This window comes from Pseudorca crassidens, chromosome 16, assembly GCF_039906515.1.
Source record: "Pseudorca crassidens isolate mPseCra1 chromosome 16, mPseCra1.hap1, whole genome shotgun sequence".
In the NCBI taxonomy this organism is placed as follows: domain Eukaryota; kingdom Metazoa; phylum Chordata; class Mammalia; order Artiodactyla; family Delphinidae; genus Pseudorca; species Pseudorca crassidens.
The window spans coordinates 9,621,708-9,648,573 of NC_090311.1; the positions used below are offsets into that span (position 1 = coordinate 9,621,708).

A 26,866-nucleotide genomic window follows, 5' to 3' on the forward strand; every position below is an offset into this window, starting at 1 on the left:
AAAAATGAGATCAACAGATCTGGTTCTAAAAGTCCTGCTCTGTCACCTGTGAGGTGAGCCACCTGGGACAGTTTCTGTAACATCCCTGGGCCGCAGTTTCCCTGTCTATGCAGTGCGCATAGTAGCGAGTAACGGGTGGTGGTACCACCAGCCATATGGGGTTACTTTGAGGAGTGAGTTTATACCTGGGAAATGCCGTGCCCAAGCCCAGGCAGTTCGAAGGCATTTACTCTCTCCAGTCCTTCAAGCGTTAAAATTCTACAACCAAGATTATTGTATCCATCACCTAAACATAATCAGAGAAACACTAAGCATAGTCATCTTTTCTTTAAAGCCCCCTGTAGTCAGATGACAGCTGTACCAATGATTCCTGAGTTTTCTACAGAGCGATGAGAAAAAAGTGTGATTTTCTTGTTCTTCCCACACACCTAACACCGACCCCCGCCCCCAGACACATACGGCTAAAAGGGCTGTGGGCGAGGAATTGTAAAATTAAGCAAGAAACTTCACTCTACTATTTACTGAATTAATTCACAGCCACTCGGAGAGAAACTATAATCAACAAAACAGAAGTTATAGCCCCTGATCTACGTTTTTAAAAGGTCTTTCTGGCTGCTCAGAGAACAGCAGCAGGAGCAGGAGTGGGAGGCGGGGGGGTGAGGAGATGATCAGATCAACAAGGAGATAGGAGAATCCAGAAGGGAGAAGATGGGGCTCAGACTAGCGGAGGGGCATGGACCAAGGTGGTGAGAAGCGGCCAGATTTGAGGTGTTAACATGTGAGAATTAAGGAGCCAGCTGGAACTGAGATTCCAAGAGCGTTTTCAAAAAGTTTTGGCTAGGGGCTTCCCTGGTGGCGCAGCGGTTGAGAGTCCGCCTGCCGATGCAGGGGACACCGGTTCGTGCCCCGGTCTGGGAAGATCCCACATGCCGCGGAGCGGCTGGGCCCGTGAGCCGTGGCCACTGAGCCTGCGCGTCCGGAGCCTGTGCTCTGCAACGGGAGAGGCCACAGCAGTGAGAGGCCCGCATACCGTAAAAAAAAAAAGTTTTGGCTAAATATAAGCATTTATTTTTACTTGCACTATAATTGATACAAGGAAAAAAATAGTTTTTCTCGACTCCAAGAGACTCTGAATCATCTTTAACACTGGTTGATTTAATAATAACAAAAATATCGGAGTCATCATCACTGGTTTAAATATGACAAGGCTAATAAGTAACCTCATATTTCAGTTACGTATAACAAAGCTCCAACGAACAGATAGATTACCCACATCAAACAGACAAACTGTCTCAAGGTTAAGGGATTTGTGACAAGAAGCCAATTGGGTTAAAATAGACTCTCAGAGCTGACCTTCTTGACAACAAACAACTCAATTTTATGATAAAAGGAACAGAACATGGTACAAATCTGACCACAGTCACCTGGCTATTTCTCTTCATCTTGCCTGCAAGCCCAGTTACTTATAAGCATGCTCCAGCCTCCATCCTCACTTATTTTTAGGGCAAGATGTTAAAGGCCAGCTTTGTGCTTTGTTTCTCAAATCTCTTGCATCAAAGGCTCAAAGTTCTCCAATTATCTCAAGGTTCCTGCCATTTAAAAGTCATGTTTCTGGTTTCAGCTGAAAACCTTAATGTAAGATGAATTAAATAATTAGGGGCTTATCTCTTCTTGTCTTTACTTGTCACAGGACATGGGAATGGATTAAGCATAAGAGATAAGCAAAGGAAAGAATCAGGAATTTCACCTAAGTCTTTGCTCACAAAACCGGGGGAAGCATGAATGGAGAATACGATACATTTTGCCCAAAATTAAGATGGAGAGGCTCTGACTCTTGACATTCCACCTCGCACTTCCTTCAACAACCAACACCGGAGGGTCTCACGGGCTTGGTTCAGGTAATGATCATCCTGACCACTGAGAGAACTGGCCAGCTCGAGATCAGACTTCTGGAGGAACCCCCATCCACCAGATCCTCATTCCACAGCCTCTAAATTCAAGTAAATAGAAATCTTACAGCAAAGACATCAGGGATGGAAAATGAGCATCTCCGCCAAAGAATGCAAAAGTACTCAGATATGGAAAAAATATCAGACACTTCCTAAGCACCATTTCAAGACGGAGGCCCCACAAACCCTCAATTTCTCCCTTAGACACTATTTTCACCCCAGGCCTTGGAAGCAATGCCTCAGAATGAGCCAGAAGGAGAGAGGGAAGGGGAGGGTATGTGTCACTCAGAACAAGGGACTCCACGGGCACAAGCACTGGATTCTGAGCCCTTAATAGATAGATGCCTGTCTGAGGGATGCCCAGAGGCGAGCTCACCCATCTTATCACAGCATGTCCAGTGCTCTGCGCCTTAGACTTCTTCCAGGTCCCAGAGGAGAGAAGATGCAGACTCACTTCCTGACACATGGACACACTGTCAATGCGCAGCTTGGGGACCTCGCAAAGACACGGAATGCTGCTCGGTCATTTCCTCACCCCCTCTGCACACTGAGGTCTCCAGCCCAGTGCCTAGGATGCCCATGTGCACGGCTTGGGGGTGTGGCATCGGCCTCCCCAGCAGACGTGGGCTCCCTGCAGGCCGAGTGTGGCTGCTGCATCACCTTGGCCCCCAATTCTTCATGTGTAGCCATCATTCTATTATTTTGTTCCCTTCTATCTTACAACTTGACTGCTCCAATGTCACGGATTTTCATCCCCAATTTAATTTTTTACCAATAAAAGGTTACATCTGGGTATGGGGAAGATATTTCCCAGGGCCCCTGAGATTTGGGCAATCTATATCATCTCCTGGCAAGCCTGTACCCAAACACCCCGCACCTCTGGTCCCTTCCACCCACCACCAGAGGCATCTAAACCCTGACTTTTAGAAGGAGTGGTCACATTTGGAGAAGTGGGAGAAAATCAGTACCCAGGAAATTACAAATATCATGTCATGTCATGCATGTCATGGTATATATTTTGAGCACAGATGGGGAACTATAATATGTAAACCTAAGAGAGCGAGCTTAGAGAACCGAACAGCAGTATTAAAGCACCCCCTTCCCAGCAGGTTGGTTCTGAGGTTTAGCATGTTCTTTTCCACCTTCACAAGCACGAAGGGGTTTTCTTGTTGTTATAAACAGTTCAGACAAGTGATATTAATGTAGCCTACTACCCAACGCATTGGCATTGCAGGGTTTTCTTCAGTAGATTACACAGGAATTATGCTATGTTCACACAAACAAAAAACCAGAAACATTTCATATATCATTTCTCTTTTTTGTTGTTTTTGTTTGTTTTGTTTATACTGGGGTTTTTTATTAAGACGTTACTTTTTAAGAGCAGTTTAAGGTTCACAGCAAAACTGAGGAAAAGATAGAGATTTTTCATATACTTACTATTCCCTGCCTCCACACATGTATAGACCCTCCTATTACTAATATCCTCACGTAGAGTGGGACATTTGCTACAACTGATCAACATAAAATTGACACATCCTAATCACTCCAAATCCATAGTCCACATTACCGTTCCCTCTCGGTGTTTTACATTCTCTGGGTTTGGACAAATGTATAATGACATGTACCCATCATTATGTCATATATCATTTCTTTACGTATATTCTCTTAGGTGGAGAATTCTTCTGCAACAAGGAGGGGGATGGGGTGTTAACCCCATTTCATGGATGTCATCACGGAGGCTCTGAAAGCTGACGGTCCTGAGGGCACAGACTGAGCCGGCAATGCCTCGTGCCCAGGAACCTAGGACAGGTCTGCATTGTGTGCGGTGGTCCACCAATTGTTTTTTTAAGGTGGTGTTTATTAACTTTGCACTGTTCTTGACAGTGGAGATGGGCTGCTTAGCACTGATCTGGGCACACTCACCCCGCTTTATCTCGGGAGCGGCTGGGTCACTACATCAGAACCCCCTCCCACCCACCCCACCCCCGCAGTGTCAATGTCACCTGACTCTCTGGTCTATGTAAAATAAGTAGGTCACAGATATGGACCCATTTCACCAGCCAGAAAGACAGAGAGGAAACGGAGGACTTGCAGTCAGGAGAAAGAACCCTCAGACAGTCCACTGAATCCATGGGCAGGGCCAGGTGACAGGGACAGACTCACACAGAGAGGGCAGACAGGAGAGAGAGACAGAGAGACAGAGACAGAGAAAGAAGGGGGGGAAGAGTTCTGCCAGCACAGCCTCCTCCTACTGTCCTGTCTCTGGGAGCAGGTGGCTAGTGACCTGGGGGCCGTGACTAAATCCCGAGGCGGCCTTGAAGGCTGGGGCCAGCCCCGGTTCTGGGCAGTCAGGTGGGTGGAAAGAGCCATGCCCTGGAGTGGGGCCAACGTTCATGATGTGTGGTCCACAGCGCTCTTCCCTCATCTGTTACGAGAACAGTTGGGCATGAGGGACACGAGAACGAACACCTCTCCACTTCTGAAGTCCTGCTTCCTCATCCTCACAGGCAGCACCTTGGGCACCAGTCCCACCAGAGTCCACCTTGCCATTCTTACCCAGCACTCCTTCCCACTGACCCCACCTCTGTGTAGCACCCTGGCCACCAGCAGCGAGACTCCGAGGCAAACACTGATGGAAGCTTCCAGCCACGCATGACCACACTCCACCTGCTCCTTACTTCTCCCTTTGCCTTGGGTCATGCTTCCAGGCCTGACCCTGGGACCTAAACATACTCACTACAGGTGCCAAAACACCCGGGAGTTTTCCCAGGAGCAGGCTCGCCTCCCATGACACCCCCGTTAGGGCCTGAGACACAGGCTGAGCTGCCGAAGGTCAGTTCATCGGCCAAACAAGCACCAGGGCCCAGAGGACCGCCCCTCCCCTCTGTCTCCTCATCTCCCAGCCTGGTCCCAGCAGGCAGCACCAGAGGCTGCACAAAACCCCAGCTGCTGAAAGCCCCTTAGAGGCATCCAGAGGTTAGAGGGGCAGCCCCAGGAGGAACTCACCTACTGTAGGTCAAAGAAGGTGAGTCTAAAAGCCACAAACTCTGATGCTTTAGGTTTTTCAGGTTTTTGTCCAGTTTTTTGGACAAAATAGGAGGCGATCCCTTTCTCTAAGCCATCCTGAAAATTACCACCTGTCAGTTATAGGAAACATTTTCCCTCTTTTCTTTCTTTTTTTTTTTCCTTTGCTCTGGACCTTTTTTATTTTTTCAATTGAAGTATAGTTAATTTACAATGTTGTGTTAGTTTCAGGTGTACACCAAAGTGATTCAGTCAGTTATACATATATATACATTCTTTTTCAGATTCTTTTCCCTTACAGGTTATTACAAGATATTGAATATAGTTCCCTGTGCTATACAGTAGGTCCTTGTTGTTTATTTTGTATATAGTAATGTGTAACTGTTAATCCCAAACTCCTAATTTCTCTCTCCCCAGCTCCCTCTTTTCTTTAAATCAGTTTGAAGTTTTGGTTTTTCACGTGCCAGCGAAGGTGCCTAGCTGAGGCCACAGGCAAAGCCCTTCCGAGGAAGAGACACTGAGGCTGGAATACCAAAGGGTCCAGCCTGACCCCGGCGCCACCCCCCCACCCCCAGCAGCTGCCTCCCGAACACCCTCGGGGCACTTCAGCCTTTTCCTTCTCCCCCAGGAGCAGAGTTCCTTGGAGACTGATGTTCTGAGCGATGACCTCACTCCCCCAGCAGCACTGTCCTCCAGGAAAGCCTCTTCAGGGTCAGTCTTTCTCCCCTCGAGCATTAAAGGAAATGAACACAGTGACAAGATCCTCTCTGAACAAAGTCGGGCCAGGAAATTCCACGCAAGACCTACGTGTTTGCAGATGTTTTCCCTAAAGTAAAGCCAGGCTCTCCCGCCTTCTTCCTGGAGGGAAAATACTTCCAGACTGCTTTAGGCATGTCCCTTTAAAGCAGATCAAAGAACGATTAGCAAGTTCCACCAGGGCCTTGACAAAGAAAAGTAACTCTCAGAAGCTGGAGCCCCCTTTGATCCAGACTGCTTCTGAAGTCCCAGAGACCCAGATCTGATCCCCATTAAAGGCGAGCTTGTGCAGGGTAGGGGGAAGGGGGCGGAGCTGCAGAAAGCATGGCTGCTCCTGGGCGGGCAGCCACTGACGGGTTGCTGGCAAATCTCTCTGTGATTTTCTCCCCCAGCATCAATAAAGAGCGGCTGAGTGTTTAATAAGTGTTAAGCTCAACCTAGACGAACTTCAGCTACCTCCCACTCGGACAAACAGGGTAAAGCCCCACTTCCCTTAGAAATTGACCTCTAGAACATCCCTGAGATGATGGAAGGAATCAGAAAATTAAAAGACACTTCAGGGCAAAGACACAGGCTAAGACTCAAGGGAGGGCCTGGACCAAGGGCCCTGTCAGTCATTTTTATCCCCAAATAAACTATCCACTACATTTCCTCAGCAGGGAGAGAATCTGCAGTCTAAGCTATTTCACTGCCCTGGGAGGACACCTCTGGTTTAAGCTTGCCAAATGACATATCTAAATATATTTTTTAGGAAATTGAAAGTTAAAGGGAAACGATTAAAATGACTACCAAGGGCTTCCCTGGTGGCGCAGTGGTTGAGAGTCCGCCTGCCGATGCAGGGGACACGGGTTCCTGCCCCGGTCTGGGAAGATCCCACATGCCGCGGAGCAGCTGGGCCCGTGAGCCATGGCCGCTGAGCCTGCGCGTCCGGAGCCTGTGCTCCGCAACGAGAGAGGCCACAACAGTGAGAGGCCCGCATACCGCCAAAACAACAACAACAACAACAACAAAAATGACTACCAGACTCAGTTTCAATAATAACTAGCAGGAAAGGCCCGAGTGATAGTTCACAAATGATGTGCTCATGGGATTTAAAACTAACTTTCTGTCAGGAAAAAGCCCCCTGTGATATCTAAAATCCTGATGTTTCCAGCTCTAAAATTCTCAGACTCTGCAACTCCACAAACACCTTGAAGGAAATGAAGCTGGGATGTTGACCGCAAACTGGGCCCAGCAGTTGGCCTTAGCTGTCAGTCGCATAAGGACAAAGAGCTGCTGGATCTGCCTGTTAGCAGGGCTGGAGCAAACCCTGGACAGAAGGGCCACCTCCACCCCTGCCTCTACCCCACCATCCCCGGCCCAGAGCCAGGAGCTGCTGCTGCTTCCATTTCAGGAGAAAGCAAAGAAAACAGTGAAAGCAGCTAACGCAGAGAAAACAACGCTTCTAAATAAGGAGGGTTGGCAAGTACAAAACCTGCGGGAAGTCCACCTCTCCAACAGGTAATTTATCACACAGAAATGGGATGCACTGTGCAGAAGGCCCTAGGAGCCGCTTTCTTTTGCTATAGGGCAAAGAATGAGAGAACAAAGGGAATTCGCGGCTCACACAGTCCTGCCCCAGCCTCATAAGCCTCTGCACTGCCTGTGGCCGCTGCCTCATCTACCCAGCAATGAAGGCGGGGAAGAGACCAGCTGAGAGATGGACAGAGACACCCTCAGGTGCACAGAAGTTTGGGAGAAAACAGACGTCTGAGAGGAGGAGCGAGCCATCCAGGAAGGGAAGGAGGAGGCTGCGGTGCGTGTCCAGCTGTTACCTGAGTAACCTGTAGCCTGCAATGCATCCTGGGATATTCTGCGGGAGTCTTTAGGCAGGGATGTGCTTCCTTTAACCCGGGGCTCTGGCAGGATCCTGTGACGCTACAAGGTGGTGACTGGCAGGCCAAGGGTTGAACCAGCTGTCTTCCTGGGTCAAGTACCACAGAACCTTGGTGCCTGGGGTCCACCGGAGCCTGTTCCGGCCCCATCAAGTCCCCGACTGCAGGGTCCCTTGGCATAGCTCAGTGTGGAGCCGATGTGCCTAGGATTCTTTTTGCTAGTAAGACATTCATTCATCTGTTCATGCATTCATTCATTCAACAAATGATTTACTGAGCACCTACTATGTGCCAGGCACTGTACTAGGTATGGGGGACACAGGCATAAAAAGTAAAATTGTGAGAGACTGTAATGGAAAAGAATATGAAAAAGAATATAGGTATGTATAACTGAATCACTTTGCTGTACAGCAGAAATTAAACACAACATTGTCAAACAACTATACTTGAATAAAATTTAAATAAATAAATAAGTAAATAAAAAGCAGCAAAAAAAAAAAAAAAAAAGAAAACCAAGGAGAATGCCCTCATGCTGCTCACATTCTGATAACAGTTAAAGGGACAAATCAAATAACTCCACACTGTGCTGAATTTTACAAAGAACTCAAACGAAAGAATGATATACTGAGATGCAATGTCCAATACAACAGCCGCTTACCATACGTGGCGAAAAGGAGAAACAGGGCTTGACTACCAGGTTTCTGGTCAGAGCAGCTGGGCGGTGAGGTGTCATGTGCTAGGATGGGGAGCTGGCGTGGAGGCTCGGTTACTTCATATGCACTTTTTTTGTTTTTGAGATAAGGAAGGTCATCAGTTCTATTCTGGACAAGTTAGGCCTCACCGCCCCCTGAGAGACCCAAGAGGAGATATAAAGTAAGCAGCTGGATAAGTATGGTGCTCAGACGAGAAGGAAGGATATAAATGGGGGCATTCTCAGTACATAATAGTATTAAATCCATGAGCATGGATGAGATGTCTTCGAACAGAGAAGGTGGCCCAGACCGAAGACTTGAGGACCCTTGTGTTGATAAATGGCCATGAGGTAATGAGAGGAGGGGACACGGGTCCAAGCCCTGTATGATCAGGTACCAGCAAAGTACAACGCACTGCCTGTTTCTGTAACTAAAGTTTAACTGGGACATTGATGTACTCACTAACTGTCCGTGGCTGCTTTCACACTCTCACAGAAGAGTTGTTGCAACAGAGACCATACAGCCTGCAAAGCCTAACATGTTTATTGTCTGGCCCTTTACAGAAAAAGTTTGCCAACCCCTTAATTTAAGCCATGCAGTGAGTTCAGTCTCCTTACCTGTAAAATGGGGGTGGAAGTACTTGCCTCATCATAGGAGCAATGATATAATGTGTCTATAATGGGAAACACCTGAGTCTACTCAACAAGACCAAGAAGAAGAGCTTTTCACGCTTGGCTTTGACACTGCAGCATCCAGCTCTGTTTCCATGTTCGGCAAAAGCAAACACCACCCACCTGCTCTCTAGAAACAACCGCTAAAGTGAAGTTGTAAACATAAACAGAACCAGTGGCGCCAAAGCTACCACTTCCAAAGCAGAATGGATACACACGAGCAGTTCTAAGTCAGTTCTTTATGGCCAACCAGTCTCCCGCAGACTCCCGTCAACCCGAAGCAAAAGCATGAGTCCATCAACAATTGGCTTTCATGGAACAACTGTTTACAATGCCTAAGTCCTCATCATTAATCTTAGGGAGAGAGAATGGAATTGTTCAACATCCTTTGCCTACACCCGAACGCTGCCCCAGCTCAGGCAATCCATCTGGCAAGAGCAGCCAATCATATTTCAGGCTACAGTGGTTCCTAGGCAACCAAAACTATAGCCACTGAAACAGGCTGTAGATGACAGAAAGAAACATGAAGATGAGGACACAGCGTCGATGGGGAGAGTATCCCGAATCCACTGACCTGGATGTAACACCTGCCATGGTCACTTCATCTCCCAGTCGTAGCTGCTCACCCTACCATAAGCAGGTGCCCTGTCCCAGTGCCCAGCAGAAAGGGGTGGCATGACCCCTTGGACAGTTGGCAGCTACCTGGAAGGCCTTGGAATGTTCTTGCCTTCTGCTCACCTTAGAGAAAGCCAGCAGATAAGCCCTACAGAGAAGGTAGTGAAGGGCCATTCTTCTGGACCCAGGTACCTGGCCACAGAGCCCACGCTGGAGATATTCAGAAATGATAACCAAGGAAGAGCATCTGCTATGGACTCAGTGCTTGTGTCTCCCCAAAATCTGTACACTGAAACTCTAACTCCCAATGTGATGGCATTAGGAGGTAGGGCCTTTGGGAGGTGATTAGGTCGTGAGGGTGGAGCCTTGTAAGGGCATTAGTGCCCTTGTAAGAAGAGATACTTGAGAGCTTGCTTTTCTCTCTCTTTCTCCATCTCTCTCTTTCACTGCCTTGTCATGCGAGGACAAGAAGACAGCCGTCTGTAAACCAGGAAGGGGGCCCTCACCACACACTGGCTCTGCCGACACACTAATCTTGGACTTCCCAGCCTCCAGAACTATGAGAAATAAATATCTGTTGTTTGGGCCACCCCATCTGTGGTATTTTTGTTATAGCAACCTGAACTAAGATAGCACCTTTGGGACTCAGGCAACTCCCACTCTACAGACAACTTTACAGCTTATTCGGTTTCAGGGGAAAAAAAACTACTCATCATTTTGTCAAACGATAATATCCAAAAGTGAAATCTGCTTCTAGGAACTGAGAAGCCCACATTCAAGATGCTGTCATTTAAGCTAAATGACTTAGCCAAGGGTCGCCTTAAGAAACAAGGCTTTGAAAGAGATCCAATGAGAAAGATCCTGCCAGGAGCCCCAGCAGCCCTTTCGGGACTTCGGAGCGGTTGACATGCTGGCCATTTTCAGGCACAGAGCGTTCCTGCTTTTGCCACTGTCTGCTGCTTTTGCCTTCTCAGAGTCTACACAGGTGGAACCTCACCTCTGAGAAGCCCTAAGAGGCAGGTGGGGCAAGGTCAGAGTCACTGGACCCTCTAAGCAGCTCCCAGATTGAGAGACAGGATGGGGAGCCAGCCACACGAGGATGGAAGAGACCAAAACTCTACTTTGCCGTCTGCGAACACAGCTGCACGAAGAGGTGCAACCCCTGTCCTGGAACCGCTGAACCTGGTGCAGGTGGTGCCCAAGGCCTCTCTGGTCCTGGCCACTGTCTTGGCTCTCTCTCTATATATATATATATGCCTTTTTAAAATTTTTTTTTTTTTCATTTTTTTGGCCATGCTGCGCGGCATGCGGGATCTTAGTTCCCTGACCAGGGATCGAACCCGTGCCCCCTGCAGTGGAAGCTCGGAGTCCTAACTACTAGACCCCCAGGGAATTCCCTCTCAGCTATAATTCTGATCCCATCTGCATCTCAAATCCCAGCCCAAACTCATCAACCTTCCCCCAAACGCACTCCCAATCCCGTTTCCTTGTTTTGGCAAACGCCACATCCTTTTCTTGGTCATCTGAGTATAAACCCTGCACTTGTATTCCCCACTGTCTTTAACCTTCCCTCCCCTGTCCCATCAGTCACCAGGGCCGTCATCACTTCTCTCCATCCATCCTGGCCCTCCTATTTTGATCCTCACGGGTCTACACAGGCATGGGTTTCCCTATTTGTGATGTTTTTAGAGCCCAGGTCATAAGTGGCGCCACAGACAAAGCAGGCTGAACTTCCCCACAGAACAATCACTTTCACTCTCAGATGCTAATGGCCCCTGGCTGCCCCTCGGTGGCCAGGGTGTGGGAATTTGCAGGAAGCTGAGGGAGCCCCCGGAATGAGGGTCTCCAGCTACACAAAGGACAAAGTACTTAATGCTGCAGCGGAAGAAGGGCACAAACAGCGGGTCTAATCAATACACTCAGACCACATTTACTCAAGTACTTCCCGTCCCTTTCCTGTGTTTCCCAACCGTCAGTGCTGAGAAGTAAGTGTTTTCTGTGGCAGAATTCTCCTCTCCCTGCTACCCCTCTTCTATTCGGAAACAACGGCTACTGTCGCTACCAGAACTTTCCCAGACGAGAAAGCAGCAGCTAGAGAAGTGGCCAATGGTTTCTGAGGGACCAGGATGGAGAGACGCACCTAGCTCAGGGCTTCCCCAACTTTTCTGCCTAAAAATCATCTGGGCATATTTACAAATCACTGGTTAAAATGGAGATTCTGATGGAGCCAATCTGGGGTGGGGCTTAAGATTCTGCCTTTCTAACAAGCCAGGGGAAGCTGATGCTGCCGTTTGTGGACCATCCCGGGAATAGCAAGGGACTGCAACACTTGAACCTCAGTCCCCCTGCCTCACCTCCCAATCCCATGTGCCACCCTCCAGTCTGCTGCTACACCCCAGAGGGGAGACACAAGACTCGCCATCTTCCTCCTCCTTCCTTACCCCACTGCACTCCTGTACAGAATGAAGCTATCAGCTGGGGCCACAAAAGTTGCCCAAAGGCACCCCAACCTGAAACCAGAAAGAGAAATCCTGAAACTAAAAAAAAAAAAAAAAAAATGTCCTGCAGGGATTTCCAAATCATCCCTGTCTTCCTCTGTCTTTTGGTTTCACTCTTACACACGGGCCTCCCTTAATTTGATCTTTCACAGGGAACCACCAGAAAAAAAAGAGATATAGATGTTCGGTTTAGATACCAGTTGTCATGGGCTGTACCTCGCGGCAGGCGTGCACCAAGTTCATCTCCGTCCCTGCAGCCCTGACAGCATTATCTTACAGTGGAAGTGTCTTTTCTGCCATGGACCATATGCTACGCTGTCTCGCGTATTATTCATGTGCGTGTGATTTTACGTGCATGGAAACGCATACTATTGTGAAAGACACGAACCTGTGCAAAAAGGGGGTACTCTCTTAATATACTTTTTAAAATCTCTAGACTGGAAATAAGCGAATCTGTAGTAGAAAAACAAGCCCCAGTTATTCAGACAGCAGAGATGCGATTTTAGAGAAGAGTTGCCAGGTACAGCACCAGCCCCAAGCATTTCCACTCTCTCCATTTTTTCAAAACAAAAATGTTAGGGGATGGAGGGTGGGATTCTGTTTAGGAGTAAATATACCATCTTAAAGATCTCGATTTAGAGACATTTCAGAAGTCGTACTTCCAGGGAAAGAAGACTCAGGCTGGCACGTATGGACCAGCTCACGCATGCAATATTTGAGAAGCAGCTTCCATCACGATGTGGCTGTTTGGCCTGGAGTTTTACTTGAACACCACTTATTCCCATAGGGTAGACTTAGGGGACCTTATCCAAAAAGGCGGCCTCTACCTAACAGAATCTCTCCCACCTCAGCCCTCAACCAGCAGAATCCTGGTCATTTATTAACGTAACTGGGAAAGAGGGAGGGGATGCCAGGGACGGGGAAGCTGAATTCCCAATGGCTGAGGAGTGTATTTTCCCAAACATACGGTCACATTATCTTTTCCAAGTCTCTCTAAAGCTTTTAGACAGGTTTGAGCCCTGACAGCTCACTAGCCAGTTACTGCCCTTTAACTAAACATAGGCTGAAACCGTTCTTTTAGGCTTAGGCTCAAATCCTGTGTGGTAGTACGTGATCTCCACGCATCTAACAATACGACACATGAACGAAAAACAGGGCAGGCAAAGCGCAAGGCTCACGGCACTTAAAATCCTCCAACACGACGCGCCTCCATTGTAAGATGATGCTTTCTCGAGCTAAGGGAGCAAGACAAATGATCGGTGCACACCTGCCCCTTCTCGTGGTTCGCTGCTGAAGAGCCAGAGCCTGGAAAACCATGAGGCTCACTCAGCTTAGCATTACATCACCGCGCTGAGCCAGCTCCTCATTGAAACCCAGGAGCGGGGACGAGTGAGGAAGCCCCACATGGCACCCCATCCCTACTACAACACACAGACCAATCCCTGCAACCCTGTAATCTACACATCAGTGGCTCCCGTGACCACTGGACCGTCCCCACCCCTGCATCCCCACCAAATACTCCTCTCTGAAACACATTCTTCTCTTTGGGAAAGGAGAGCAGGCAAGGCTGGGATGTGGAGGCCCGCAAGCCTGACCTGCTGAAATACAGCTCGGCAGCCAGATCTAGTCAATAAGCCCCGTCCTCCAGGCATGCCCGGGTAGGCAATGGAGACGACCGTACAGAAATGGCAATCCTAATAAACACCCAGCCAGGATAAAGGCCACTTCTGAGCACATGAGCTCTGCGGTTTAGAGAAACGATTGGATTCCTGGATGGGTGCACAGTCAAATGCTGCCTCGACCGATGGACCAACGACAGGACCCTTCAGCTGCCTTTACTAATAATAGCAAGAGGCCTTGTCGTCGACAGCGTTCACCAGCGAGTGAGTGCACGGACGCTTAGGCTAACGGGACTGAACGTATATCAGCGATGCTCCACTCCATCCGCCTAGCCACGTGAGTGGCTGCCCCTAAACTGGTCTGTCTCCATGGGCACAGCACTGCCACACTCAAGGATTCTTCCCATGAGGCCCCTGTTGAGGCCCGGCTGTTCCCTTGCAGGAAATACCACTGTGCCGGGGGTGCAGAGTGAAGACACACAAGAAGCCCCCAGTCATGCACTGGGCTGCTCAACAACCGTAAAATTCCAGGGGGTCACTTCTGCCCCCCGGCAGTATCCTGGGGCTGCCAGATGCCCGTTCCAGAGGGGGAACTAAATGCTAGAAGGGGGAGCCACCAGGTAAAACCCTGCAAGGCTGCCTGGAGAGAACGGCGGGGCCAGCCCCAGCTCCGGGCTGCCCGGGCATCAGGAGAGGGGACACTAACAAAGCCCTGGTAGCCTCTCCTCCTGGGGGGACGGGGGGGGGGGCCTCCAGGGCGGCCCGGCGGAGCACTTACATAGCCTCGGAAGCCTCCAGGTTCAGGTCGCTGGCTGGGACTGGCTGCAGAGACTGCGACCCTCCCATCCTCGCTGCGCCCTGGCGAGCAGGCTAGCCGCGAGTAGGGCCAGCGTCCTGGCACGATTCCTCCAGCGGGAGCCCGGGGTGGGCCGGCCGGCGGCCGGGGCTGCTGCACTGCAGATGGGAGCAGCTGCTGGCATCCGGGGCGGCGGCGGCGGCGGGGAGCTGCGGATCGGGGCCCGAGCCGGAGCCCGGGGAGCGAGCGCCGCGGAAGTGTGCGCGCGAGGGTGGCCGGCGCGCGCCTCAATGTGTGCGCGAGTGTGGACGGCGCGCGCGGCTCCGCCGGGGCGCGCGAGTGTGAGCGTGAGCGCCGGTGGGGTCCGAATGGATCTGCCCTCAAACCCCCCGGCAGCCCGGCTCCTGTGTACGACACGGTGATGTCATCATCACCGAGCAGCCCCCGACGCCTGGATCTTCACAAAGCTCCACCGCTGGCTCCGGAAACGGGGCGAAGACCCTCCCTCTACACCCAAGTCGCCTCCCCCAGCTTCCCGCAGCCTCGCCCAGACCGCCGGCATTGTGTGGCTTTGAAATGCAAATGCACTGCGGGCTGGGGAGCGCGGGGCCCCAGGAGGGAGGGGCGTGGTGGTCTCGGCCAGGCTGACCACAGAGGGAGTGAGGGTATTCTCATTCCAGCTGGCTCATCCCTCCAAGGAAGGAAGTGGACTCTCCCGATGGCTGGGAGAGCAGGTAAACAGGCTGCAGCGGGAAATGTGCAAGACGTGTGCAGTATCCTGGCGGCTTCTGCCTCCTTCAGGCCCGGTGGCCAGGCTGGCGCTGGCTGAGGCCTGTACCAGGGAGATGCGAGGGCCTGGCTCCCCGCCTCCCCACCCCTCGTGAACCTAGGCCCGGCCTCCAAGGACACCTTTTGGGGGTGGGGGGATTGGGGGAAGAAAGAAACACAGCGGCTACAGAGTCTGCAGCCCCATCTTTGGCCACCAGATGAGGGCTCCACAGAGAAGCCCCCGTGCCAGGGCTCGTCCTAAACCATCAGAGGCCAGGGAGGCTGCCAGCAGCATGTCAAAAGCCCCTTAAGGCTAAGGTTGCACAGGGAAAAGGCAGCCCTCTCTGACATACAATCAAAACATCCATCTCTGTGCTTCTAAACACAGGCTGGGCCTGCAGGAGGGTCGGTGACACCCCATCCAGTGCCCACAGCACCCACCCCCATCCCCCTGCTGGGGCAACCATGCCCAGCTCGCCAGGTCCCCCCACCTGGCTCTGGCTGGCTCCAAAACCCTCAAGTCTTGCTTGGGTTCCTGGGCGTCGTCATCGAAGGCTACTAGAGAAGGATTTCATCTCCTTTTGGTTCAGGAGGTTTGGGGGCCCACCTGGGAACTGACCATCCATCCCATTCTGAGCTCCAAACACAGACCCACGACTGAATTAAGGTGGAACCTCTGATGCGTAAATTGAAAACTCTTCCCCAGGTTCCCAGCATTTCTTTACCCCACAGCGCCGTCAGCCTCAAATGCATCTAAATCGTGGCCAAAAGAAAAATTAAATGGAAACAAAACTCAAAGCGTTTTGAAACGTCCTCCAACACACTGAGTGTTTTCTAAAACTGTGGCCAGGGGTGTCTGGACGGGTACTTTTGAGGCTGCGGCTCCTGAGCAGTTCTAGAGCTTCATGGTGGGCTGACTTTCCTCTGCTGACAGTTAAGATCAGTGTCAAACAAAGAGCCAGAAAGTCAAAATCGTTTCCCGGGATGCAGCAACATGAAATTTCCAGGAAACACTGAGAAGGTTTACTTTCTCGAATTTATATGAAAATAGCTAATGATGTGTCAGTCTCGCAGGGAAGGCGACTGTCAGGGGCTGGCCTGGTGAGGCTTGCTCTAGAAAGCACCTCCCGGGAAGCTGTCACTCACTGTCGTGCGGCGTGTCATCCGGTGGCAGGGATTCTCAGACTTGTTCATCCTGTCATTCTTGGCACCCCGAGGGTTTGTTTCTTTGTCAGAAAACAGACCTCTTGGGCCACATACGCAGCTGGGAGTCCAAAGAACCTGACCACGTGGAGCTGAAAACTTCATAAGCACTAACTTAGACTTCATCTTTTGAGGAAAGTGACCCCTTCCCTGGGCACTGAGGGTATGTATGGCCTTCAGCCAAACTCAGCACTAGGAAAATACATGGGAAAAAAATGAGAAACCACAACTAGAACTCATCTGCTAACTTTTATTTTTCATGACACGTGAAAGCACAGACCCTTCCAAGTGTCCAGATCTTTAACCGGTAGGGATTTGCTGCAATAACAAGAGAGGGCTTTGAAATGAGAAGGGAGTTCAACTCCTGACTTCTCCCTCCTTTGCTGTGTGGCCTTGAGGCAATCGCTTGACCATGCTGAACCACTGCTTCCTCAGCTGGCAAAAGTGAGGCAGCATCTATTTTGCAGGGTATTGGGAATATTAAATTATATGTATGAAAGCCTGAGACTAGGACTGTAATTGCTGCTTGAGTGGTGCTAATTTTCTTTCCTTCTTTATAAGAAACGTTTTCCCCTAAGTATAGCACCACGTGGGAAATGAGGAGGCATTACAGTGAAGTGCTTTTATGTAGAACCCCAACAATCATAAACTTATGACCTAGGACACTTCACTTAGTAGGCTGACACCATCTCAGTGATGTTAAAAACATGACCAAAAACCAGGGGGAAAGCAAATACAACCTGGAAGCCCTTGAGGTCGATGCAACTGAAATCCGTGCATTACTAGTTTCTGTGATGAACTTCCGGAAGAACTTCTCAGACCCTCATTTAAGACAGTTGATGCTTACTTTACACACAATTTGAAACAAGCTTGGGAACTTCTCTGGTGGTCCAGTGGTTAAGACTTCACGCTTCCACTGCAGAGGGCACGGGTTTGATCCCTGATCAGGGAACTAGAATCCCGCATGCTGCGCAGCATGGCCAAAAAAATAAATAAAAAATAAATAAAATAAAACAAGCTTGGTTAGCTAGTAATTCTGCCTACAGAAAAAAAGGAGAACTTAAAAAAAATGGGGAGGGAGACTGATTAGAGAGGAAAAGGGCTGCTCTCCCTAAGAACCCGACCATGCCTGCACCCTCATCTCAGACTTCCAGCCTCCAGAACTGTGAGAAATCAATGTTTTTGTGTAAGCCACCTGGCCCAAGTTATTTTTATTATAGCAGCCCAAGCTGACCAACCAAGATGGACTGCTTAAGATACACTTCTAGGACTAAGAACGACTAACAAAAAGGGAAAAGATTAAAAAACAAAACAAAACAAAAAAAACTACCCAAGTTAGACCAAGGAAATTCGAAAAAACAGCAGTCCAGGGCCATTTAAGCCCGCTTAAATGCTCCATAGACCCCAGGCTCTGGTTACCCACAGGAACTGCTGATGACACAGACACCACCCGCTATGCCGCACGCCTGCCTGCTTACTCCCTCCCCTTCCTCCCTTCCTTCCTCGGCCACTCCACCCCAAATCATGCCCAGGAGGTAAAATCATGGGTTTATACAATAAGAAAGCACAGATTCCATCCAAAGTTATTACAATGCAAGCAATTAGCATTGCAATCACACATTCCCTAGTGAAGTCAAACCTGCACTGAGCGCCCACTTGGGCCAGACCTTTGGCTGAAGCCGAGGCTCCATCAGTCCCAACAGTCCCATCAGTCCCCTCTGCTTAGTCCCAGCCTTCCTTCCCGGAAGTGCTGCCTTCCAACGGCCCGGCTGCCCCTCCCTCCCTCCCTTACTGCCTCTTCACACCCACCCCACACTCCAGACTCTACCTGCCTGCACCTGGCCACTCCGTGAGATGCAGAGGCTGCTACAGCAGAGCACTTCCTCTCTCCACCAAACCAGTGATGCCCAATGTTTCTAACCATGGCCCTCATGAGACCTGAACTCCTCCCCCTCTGCTCTGGATCAGAGCATGCATATTCTAGAACGCTAAAGGTCGGCTAAGCCCACTCAGATGGGCTCCACTGCCAACCCTCCTACTGATGTCCCCAAGACATCCTAGAAACCTGGATAAATCAAGGAATGCACCCATCATCTCTAGATCAATTAGCAATTCCACATATATCAGTGCATTTAGCATGTGCCTGATGAGTCTATTCTCAGGTTACTTACTGACACACACAGAAAGATCAGCAAACCTGCTAAATCCCTGTAATTGAGGGATAAGATACATGGTACAGACTCTTAAATCCCATTAGGGTCCAAGGGACCGAGCCACAGTCAGAAAGGGCGAGTAATTTGAAGCACCTCTGACACCCCAAGAAAAACACACTCGAGCGGCTTCATCTTTGCCTCCAGCCTCCAGCCTCGGGGAAGTCTCCAGTTGCCATAGCAACAACACTCTCCAAACAAGACCAGTGGACCCCTGCGCTGCTAATTAGCCCAAGCACACTGGCTAAAGGAAACCAGGTCAGATCACAGAAAAATCCATCTGGCGAGCACGAATAATGTCAATACAGACGGAGAATGGGCCTGGGCAAGATCCTATTTCTTCAAGTCTCTGGCCTTCACCGTCACCGTGGGGACCAGAGCGAGGCTGCACGAAAGCATGTGGACCGCCAACCTTTAGGCAGGGTCCCGGCTCTGCAGTGCCATCACCACCCGCTTGCAACTTGTTCCTTCATCTCAAGCCCGGAAGGTCCTGCCCCACAACCCACAGCTCCAGCCAGCCTGTCGCTCACTGCCTTTCCTAAGACTCTAAGAGCTAGGAGCCGTTTGATTTCAGGCCCACGTTCAGCAGCCATATGTGAATAGGAGCCCGAGACCAGCAAAGCCGACCGGCGTACAGGACCGGGCTGCGGGTCACGACCGGCGTGCAGGACCAGGCCGCGGGTCGCGACCGGCGTGCGGGACCGGGCTGCGGGTCACGACCGGCGTGCAGGACCAGGCCGCGGGTCGCGACCGGCGTGCTGCCGATGCTTCCCCACCAGGCTTTACAGAGCAGGGCTCCATTTTCCTGGGCTTCTGGAGACACAGCTTTAACGTCCCACAGCCTCGCTCCATAAGTTGTCCACTGCCTTCGGGAAAAAGTCCCAGTTCTATATTCCGGCCCTGATCCTGACACTGGCTCCATCCTGCATTCGAGCAGGGCCAGGGTCCCCGCTGTGACCTCAAGCCGAGGAGACGCTCCTCCCCAACCTCTCCAGCTCCCCCAATTCCTCCTGTGCGTCAGGGCCCATCTCCCGGCCAGCTTGTAGGAGGGGTGAGTCTCCTCCAGCCCACAGACTTCTTTCTCCCCATTCTCTACCGCGGGCAGATTTACGCCTGGTGCCTTCTCGCCTCATCAGAGTCTCGCTTTATCCGTGTGTCTGTGTTTGGTGTCCACACTCTCCGGCCTGCCGTGTGCCCCACGCTCAGCGAGAGCTTCATAAACCTACACGGTGTGAAACCTCAGAGGATGTGGGAACAGGTCCTGGCAAAAGTCTTCAGTCTTATGGTAAATAGAGAACAGGTAGAAGATGGTGGGGTTCCTTCATTTCCAGGGCCACAGGGATTCTGTTCATCTTCTATACTCCAACATTAGATCTCACATGCTCACCCTGCGGAGTCTCGAGTGGTTTACTTGGGCTGAAGAGCAGGCTCAGGTAAAACCTCACCTTTTCCAAGGTTCTCTCACTCTCTCTTTGAAAAGGGCTGATCTTCTATGCCTTTCTCACCGCCTTCACCACAGGTACACCTGAGATCGTTCAACGTTCCTTGCAAGCAAGGACCACCCCAAAGGCTACACTTCATGGGGAAAAAAATTCCTTTCAATTCTTTTAGGATAGAAGGTGAAGGTTGAGGATTTTACTGTTAGACCCAGGAAGGCAAGCCAAAATGTACTAGAAAAGGAATCAGTAAAGCGAGATAAGGGCGACTTCCCTGGTGGTCCCGTCTTGCAATGCAGGGGATGTCCGTTCAATCCCTGGTCCGGTAACTAAGATCCCACATGCTCCAGGGCAAATAAGCCCGAGTACCGCAACTACTGATCCCGCACGCCACAACTACGGAGCCCATGTGCTCTGGAGCCCACACACCACAACTAGAGAGAAGCCCGCGCACCGCAACTAAGACCCGACACAGCCCAAAAATAAATAAATAAAATAAATATTAAAAAAAAGAGAGAGCGATAAGACTCACTTTTATTTCAAAATTAAGGATTCAGGATACATTTTTAATCTTTGATTCCTACAAGAAGGAAGGAAAGCAGGCTAACCCTAAAACCCAGGGCTATGCAAAAATGAGGATAGCATTGAGTTGAGAAGTCTCATCACATGTGCAAAGGAAATCAGTAACACGAACACCACATCCCAGAAGACTAAACAAGATCCTTAAAATCCCTCTTTCTTTACCAAATAAATTCAGCTCTTTTGAGATGGAAATGGTAGAAGACACTCTTGAGATAACATTTTAGAAAATACATCCTACCTAATCTCAAAAAGGACTCAAGCTTGCAATTCAAGACAGCAAAAGAATTTTGAAAGAAAAGATGGCTAAAAGCCTGAGGGACTGAGGTTATCCCGAAAGTACTTACCTGAACCCTGGTTGGAGTAAGCTGCAAGTTTGGCTCTACGTTTCCCAGCAGCCAAAGAGAAAAGGGAGACAATCATTTTCAGTTACATAATTCATAAAACCCAGCAGATGTTTTTTTTAAAAAGGCCATTCCATGGATAAGCAGCTTTTTGCGTGACTGACATTCTCAACATGTTCTTTCCTATGGGTTCTCCATCAGGAAACAGGGTATATGGTGGATAATGCCTTCAACAATATCCTTCCACCAACACAACATTCAATTTCATATGGCAACTTCAGCAAACATATCAGCCCCTACTTAGCTCCTCTAGCAATCAATAAAATCAGAAGTTCCTGGAGGATATATTTCCAGTTGCCCCATCCTGCAGAGAGGGTCCCCCCCATCCACGCTCCCACAGTAACAAGGTTACAATAAGGCGAAGCAAAGGTCAGCCTTGGAAGATGTTCATCAACAAAGCAACCACTTCTGGACTCAGTTGTCCCTCAAATACTCCTCCTGGCTTCACAAGTTCTTGCCAGTTGTCTCTCGTTGATTGTGGGGAAATATACAACACCACCAACTGCAAAGGAAACTGCAAACCTAGCAGAAGCTGCAGGACACCATGAAGTGAATGAATCTGATCCTGAGGAACGGCTCAAAAGCCACCCAAACCTGTTGAGATAATGGTGATCTGTGAACAACCGAAGAGGAGAAACTCACAAAGATGAGGAAGAAGGTAGCTTCGAGGAGAGGACATCAAAGAAGGGAGAGAGCCCTTCAGAAAACAGTTGAAGCATTTATGTTAAAGTGACTGTGTAGTTGAGCTGCAGGAGTCAAGTGTGAAGTGAAGAATATGCAAGTCTGAAAATCTGCCAGAAAAACGTAGCCAAAATTCTTTGTTCATGCTAAGCACAAACATATGGTTATCATTAAAGTCCACATTTTGTTAAATATTAATCATTCTCATAATTTTTTCATTACTTTTTTCAAGATCAAGTCCCAATTAAACATTTTTCCCACTATTACCGTAAAAGTTTGATTCAACAAGTGGATTCATTTCAAGTGGCCTTTCTCAAGGAACAATTTTCTTTAGATAATCTGCACCCCTTACTGTAACTACTTTAACAACTAGGTTTAAGATCACAGGCAAAACCAAACACGGAGACATTTGGCCAAAGAAAACACCGACCTCCAGAGTTCAAGCTTCTTCTAAGAAATAGTCAAGTTTCATTCAAACCTGGGAAGAGAGAACCGACTGACTGGGGTCAAAAACAGAACCAGTGAAATCCATCTTTCCTCTCGGAGAACTGTTTCCAAGAAGAACAGAAAATTGCAAAAGCACTATGAAAACATTTCAGTCCTTGTTAAAAGAGCTAAAATATTGTATTTGATTTGACTGTTGTGTTAATCTATTGAGTTCCTCTAGAGCTTAAGCCTACTGGTTTTAGAGGTTACCAGGAATAAGAGACCTTTTAAAGAGAACATTCAAGTGTAAACAGAGATGGAATCTCCCAGCTGTCAAAATGGACAGTGAAGCTGGTTTCTGAAGCCAGATTGGAGAAACAGGTTGAGAACTGCAGGTTCCACCCATCTGGACTGAGACAGGGTTCTCCGTAGTGGCCCCGAAGTGGCCGTTCAGTGTGGAAATGCTTCCAAGATGAAAATGCAAAAGAGCACGTGCAGAAGCTCTAAAACTCGTGGCCCTTCCTTCGTTGGGTCCTTGTGACGTCCGCTGCCCCAGAGCAGAGGCCAGTTCAGGAAGGTGGCCGGTTGTCAGCTGGTCTGGAGTAAATGTCTCCCCATGCCTGACTAGCAGTGACACAGAGCCTGACACGGGGTTGTCCTACTTATGAGCGGAGCGGTGAAAACCAGGCGCTGAGTCCCAGAACTGCTGACTCAAGGCTCTGTGATAGAACAGAAATCCAGAACAGCTGGGCCAGAAATAGCAACCATGCGCATCTACTGATAGCTAATTAGCATAACATCTGAGGGCAGTGACTGAATGAGTGTGAGTGTGAGTGGGGGGGGGGGGCATGTGTGTGCGCACATGTGTGCTACCAAACACTAAATATACTTCCTTCTTTTCATAACCATCCCATAGACCCTATCTATGTAACCCACTAGGCACCCTGCCTAGCTGTCACTGGATGCAATTACCTTATAACTTAGTGCCTGAGGAAAAGGGATTATTTTTCCCAAATACTCGGATTTTTTAGGAATTGATCTGTCCATGGGAAGACAATCTTGCCGTGACAGCAGACTGACCCAATTCCTGCCCCATCCCTCTGACCCTAAGAAAATGTGCGAGAGGCGTCACCAGGTCTCGTGACAGCTTTCAGAGGCTGGTGGCTTATGAAAGTTCAGTGCAGGATACGTGTTTGGTATATTCACATTTTTTTGCATCTCTTTAAGCCATTAATGCAGAAAAAGATGAAGGGGTCCTGCTTTATGTCAACATTTCCCTGGGGCAGTAATTGTCCAGCCTGGGAACATGCCTCTGGTCCCCTAGCATTGGGGACAGCAAGGTGTGGCTCCCTGGTTTCTGGGAGGTCCACATCGCCCTCCAGAGGGGTCTGCTCTGACCCTTTCAAACTAGGGTAGCCGCCCCCCAGTACCCCCAGCATCCAGTTTCTCCTTACAAAGCAGAGGTTTGGGCCAGGTCGGCTCCTGGAGGGCTGAGGCCATGCCCCCCATATGCCCCACGAAATGCCCAATGCCGGGGACACAGAGACCCTCCTGAAATGCAAAAATCTAAAATTATAAAGTGGCAGCCAACCTAACATGGGGTCCGGGGCACCACTGGGAATGGAAGGCAGGCTCCCGGGCCTCACGCTGCCCTGACACCTCCCACGCCCCCAGAGCTGGGCTGGGGACTTCCATCCAGGCCTTCACTGGCCCCTCAAAGCTCCATGCACACCCTGCTCCTCGCTGGACCCCAAATCAGGTCAGAATCCCTTCCAGCTTTGGAGGAGCCTCCCAACTGCACCCCAATAAGCAGGGCCAGGGGAGCCCTGCCTGGCGGCCCACTCTCCTTCTGTCTCCCCCCAGAAATGGGAAAAAGAGTTTGAGGGCTGGGACTTCCCTGGTGGCGCAGTGGTTAAGAATCCGCCTGCCAGTGCAGGAGACATGGGTTCGAGCCCTGGTCTGGGAAGGTCCCACATGTCGCAGAGCAACTAAGCCTGTGCGCCACAACTACTGAGCCCCTGAGCCTCTGCTCTGGAGCCCGTGAGCCACAACTACTGATGCCCGCGCGCCTGGAGCCCATGCCCTGCAACAAGAGAAGCTACCACAATGAGAAGCCCGCGCACCACAACGAAGAGTAGCCCCCGCTCACCGCAAATAGAGAAAGCTCGCGCGCAGCAATGAAGACCCAACGCAGCCAAAAATAAAAAATAATAAATAAATTAAAATTAAAAAAAAGAATTTGAGAGCTGGGATCATGGGTCCCGCCTGCTCCGTGCTGGCTCCGCCCAGACTGAGGAGGCCACCATTTACTGAACTGTGTTTGGAGAAGAGAGTGACGGGCTTCCTCGCTGTGCTCCTGGGGCTGAAGCCAGCCAGGTGGAGCTTCCAGACACGCCTGCCTGCAAACACTGGGAAGCTCAGCAGCCCCCAGACACTGGTGCCTGTTCATGAGACTGGCCGAGAGCCGGAGGCCCAGGTCAGACTGCCTCTGCTCGTCCCGCCAGGATGGTGATGCTCAGCAACACATCCACGCCCAGGGCTGCCCTGCAAGAGGTGGGTCTGACAGGCAGGAGAGGGAGCGAAATGAAACGTGTTCACATAAACGGATGAACGAGGCCAGATGAGACCCCAGTCTGCTCAGTGCAGCATCTCATCACCAGAGGGTCTCAGCATCAGCAACCCCAAGGATGGTCCTGACCCCACCCACGAAATTAACCACTGAGCTGTGAGTGGGCAAACGGCCTGGCTCTGTGCGCGAGGATGTGCGGTATTTCTTGACGGGTTCACTTCTCTGAGCTGTGCGCGAGGATGTGCGGTATTTCTTGAGGGGTTCACTCCCCTGAGCTGTGCGCGAGGATGTGCGGTATTTCTCGAGGGGTTCACTCCCCTGAGCTGTGCGTGAGGATGTGTGGTATTTCTCGAGGGGTTCACTTCTCTGAGCTGGCAGGAGAAGCGTACCACCCTAGAGGCCAGGGAGAAGGTCTCCTCATTCCCTCTCCCGCCAGGAAAAGCTCTCAAGTCTGGGAGAGGTGCTGACAGAGAGACAGGAGCATTTGAGGGCTGCCCACGGTGGGCCGAACATCCCACCAGAAACCGTGGTGAGCCCAGGCCACCTGCCTCTCCCCAGACCCCAGGCTGCATTCAGGGTGGTGTGTCTCAGGGCTGTTGTCCCCTGGCCTTCCTGCACCAGCACGGAACCAGCTCCTCCTTGCAAGAAGTTCAGCTGCTTCCCCCGTCTCATTCCTTCTGGGTCGTCCAGGCAGCCGCTGGCCAGGTTTCCAAGTTACCGATTCCTTAGGGACCGCCATCCCCAGCAGGCAGAGTGGGAGGTCAGCTCTGATGTTTGCTGAGGTTCACGTCTGCCTGCCCCACGTGCCAACACAGCAGGCTCTTTGCCATAAGCCCCCCGAGGTCCAAAACCCCTGGTCATCTGTGGCTGCCTTTGCAAGAGTGAGGGCTTTCGACTTGCATTCCTGGAAATTCTTTATCTTCAGATTCCCTGTCTGGCTCCAGCCTCTTAAAGCTCAGTTAATCGCCACATAATGCTCTCCAAACAGCTTTAGTAGGTCAGGGTGTCTGCTGAGCACAAACGCCACAGACCGGCAGGGCTGAAGGAACGAGGAAGGCCTGTCGGAGCTCTGCCACCTTGGTGGACAGTGTCCCTCCCAGGACACCCCCTTTGCTTCGGCCAGGGTTGGGAAGCAGAGAAACGAAGCCCCCTCTCCTCCCCACGGACTCTCTCAAAGTCACATCTGTTCTCCCCAAGGCTTGTGGCCTAATGATTACCAGTGGACATGGGGGAGGGGTGAGGGTGGGAAAACTCCGGGAGAAAAGCCATTTGCACTGGAAACGTGGGATTATGTCATCATTTCCACAGCAGCCATCAGAAGCAGGGGGAGGCTGCAGGAAGTCACCCAGCATGCTTGCAAGAACAGAACATCTGTCGATTCTGTAATAAGATGTGCCCTGGGCTTTCTTTGCTAAGACACCAGGTCTCACTGCCCCACTGCTCTCCCCTCCAAGCCCAAAGAGGGGAAGACAAAGCCATAGATGTCAGGGGCACTGCAGTCGCCTGGGCATGGTGAAAACCACAGAGGGCATAACTGCTCCAACAAGAGAGGCCTGGCTGGAGATGGGCACTGATGGAGGATGCATCTCCAAATCATGAGACCAACAGGGACCTCAGACTCTGGCCCAGACCTGGCGAATAACAACCTCCATTTCAGTGAAATGAAATTTTCATTTGCACATTTTTGAAACTTGCTTCGCAAACTTCCAAGGACCCGCCAGAGGGAAAAAGACAGGACTTATTTAGATCCCTGGATCCAGGCCACAGCCCCGTTGAAAAGAGCAGCCATGGAGAGACACTGGAGCTGGGCAACACCCTGAAGCCACAGCTGAGGGTGTACTTAGGGCGATGGGACCACAGCTGTTCCTGGTCCTGTCCAGTCCGCTGGGCCAGGACAGGGAGCCTCAAGGTCTGGGGGCCCTGATCAGTCCTGAAACCACTCCTGCCCTGCCAAGCAGCTGGAGACATCTTTAAAAATGCAAATCTGCTCAGATCTCTGCCTGCCTCAGGGCTTCTGGACTTTCTTAAAATAAAGCCCTAGGAACCAATGGCCCAAGGCCGAAAAGCTGGAACAATCTGAGCGACCAAATAAAGTA

General features: G+C 50.4%; 1 protein-coding gene across 18 annotated transcripts in view; it reads right to left on the reverse strand.

Annotated features, from left to right (window-relative positions):
• TACC2 (transforming acidic coiled-coil containing protein 2) overlaps window positions 1-26,866 on the reverse strand; it is a 205,304-nt gene that overhangs the window by 60,479 nt on the left and 117,959 nt on the right. The window contains exon 1 of one of the 18 annotated variants that reach the window (XM_067709188.1): window positions 14,477-14,698. The exons of 15 other annotated variants lie outside the window; for them this stretch is intronic. In XM_067709188.1, the coding sequence (XP_067565289.1) occupies window positions 14,477-14,544 (68 nt within the window). In that variant the 5' untranslated portion in view covers window positions 14,545-14,698. Of the gene's footprint in view, window positions 1-14,476; window positions 14,699-26,866 lie in introns of those variants that run through there. 2 more of the 18 variants (XM_067709189.1, XM_067709187.1) reach the window with 2 other exon arrangements.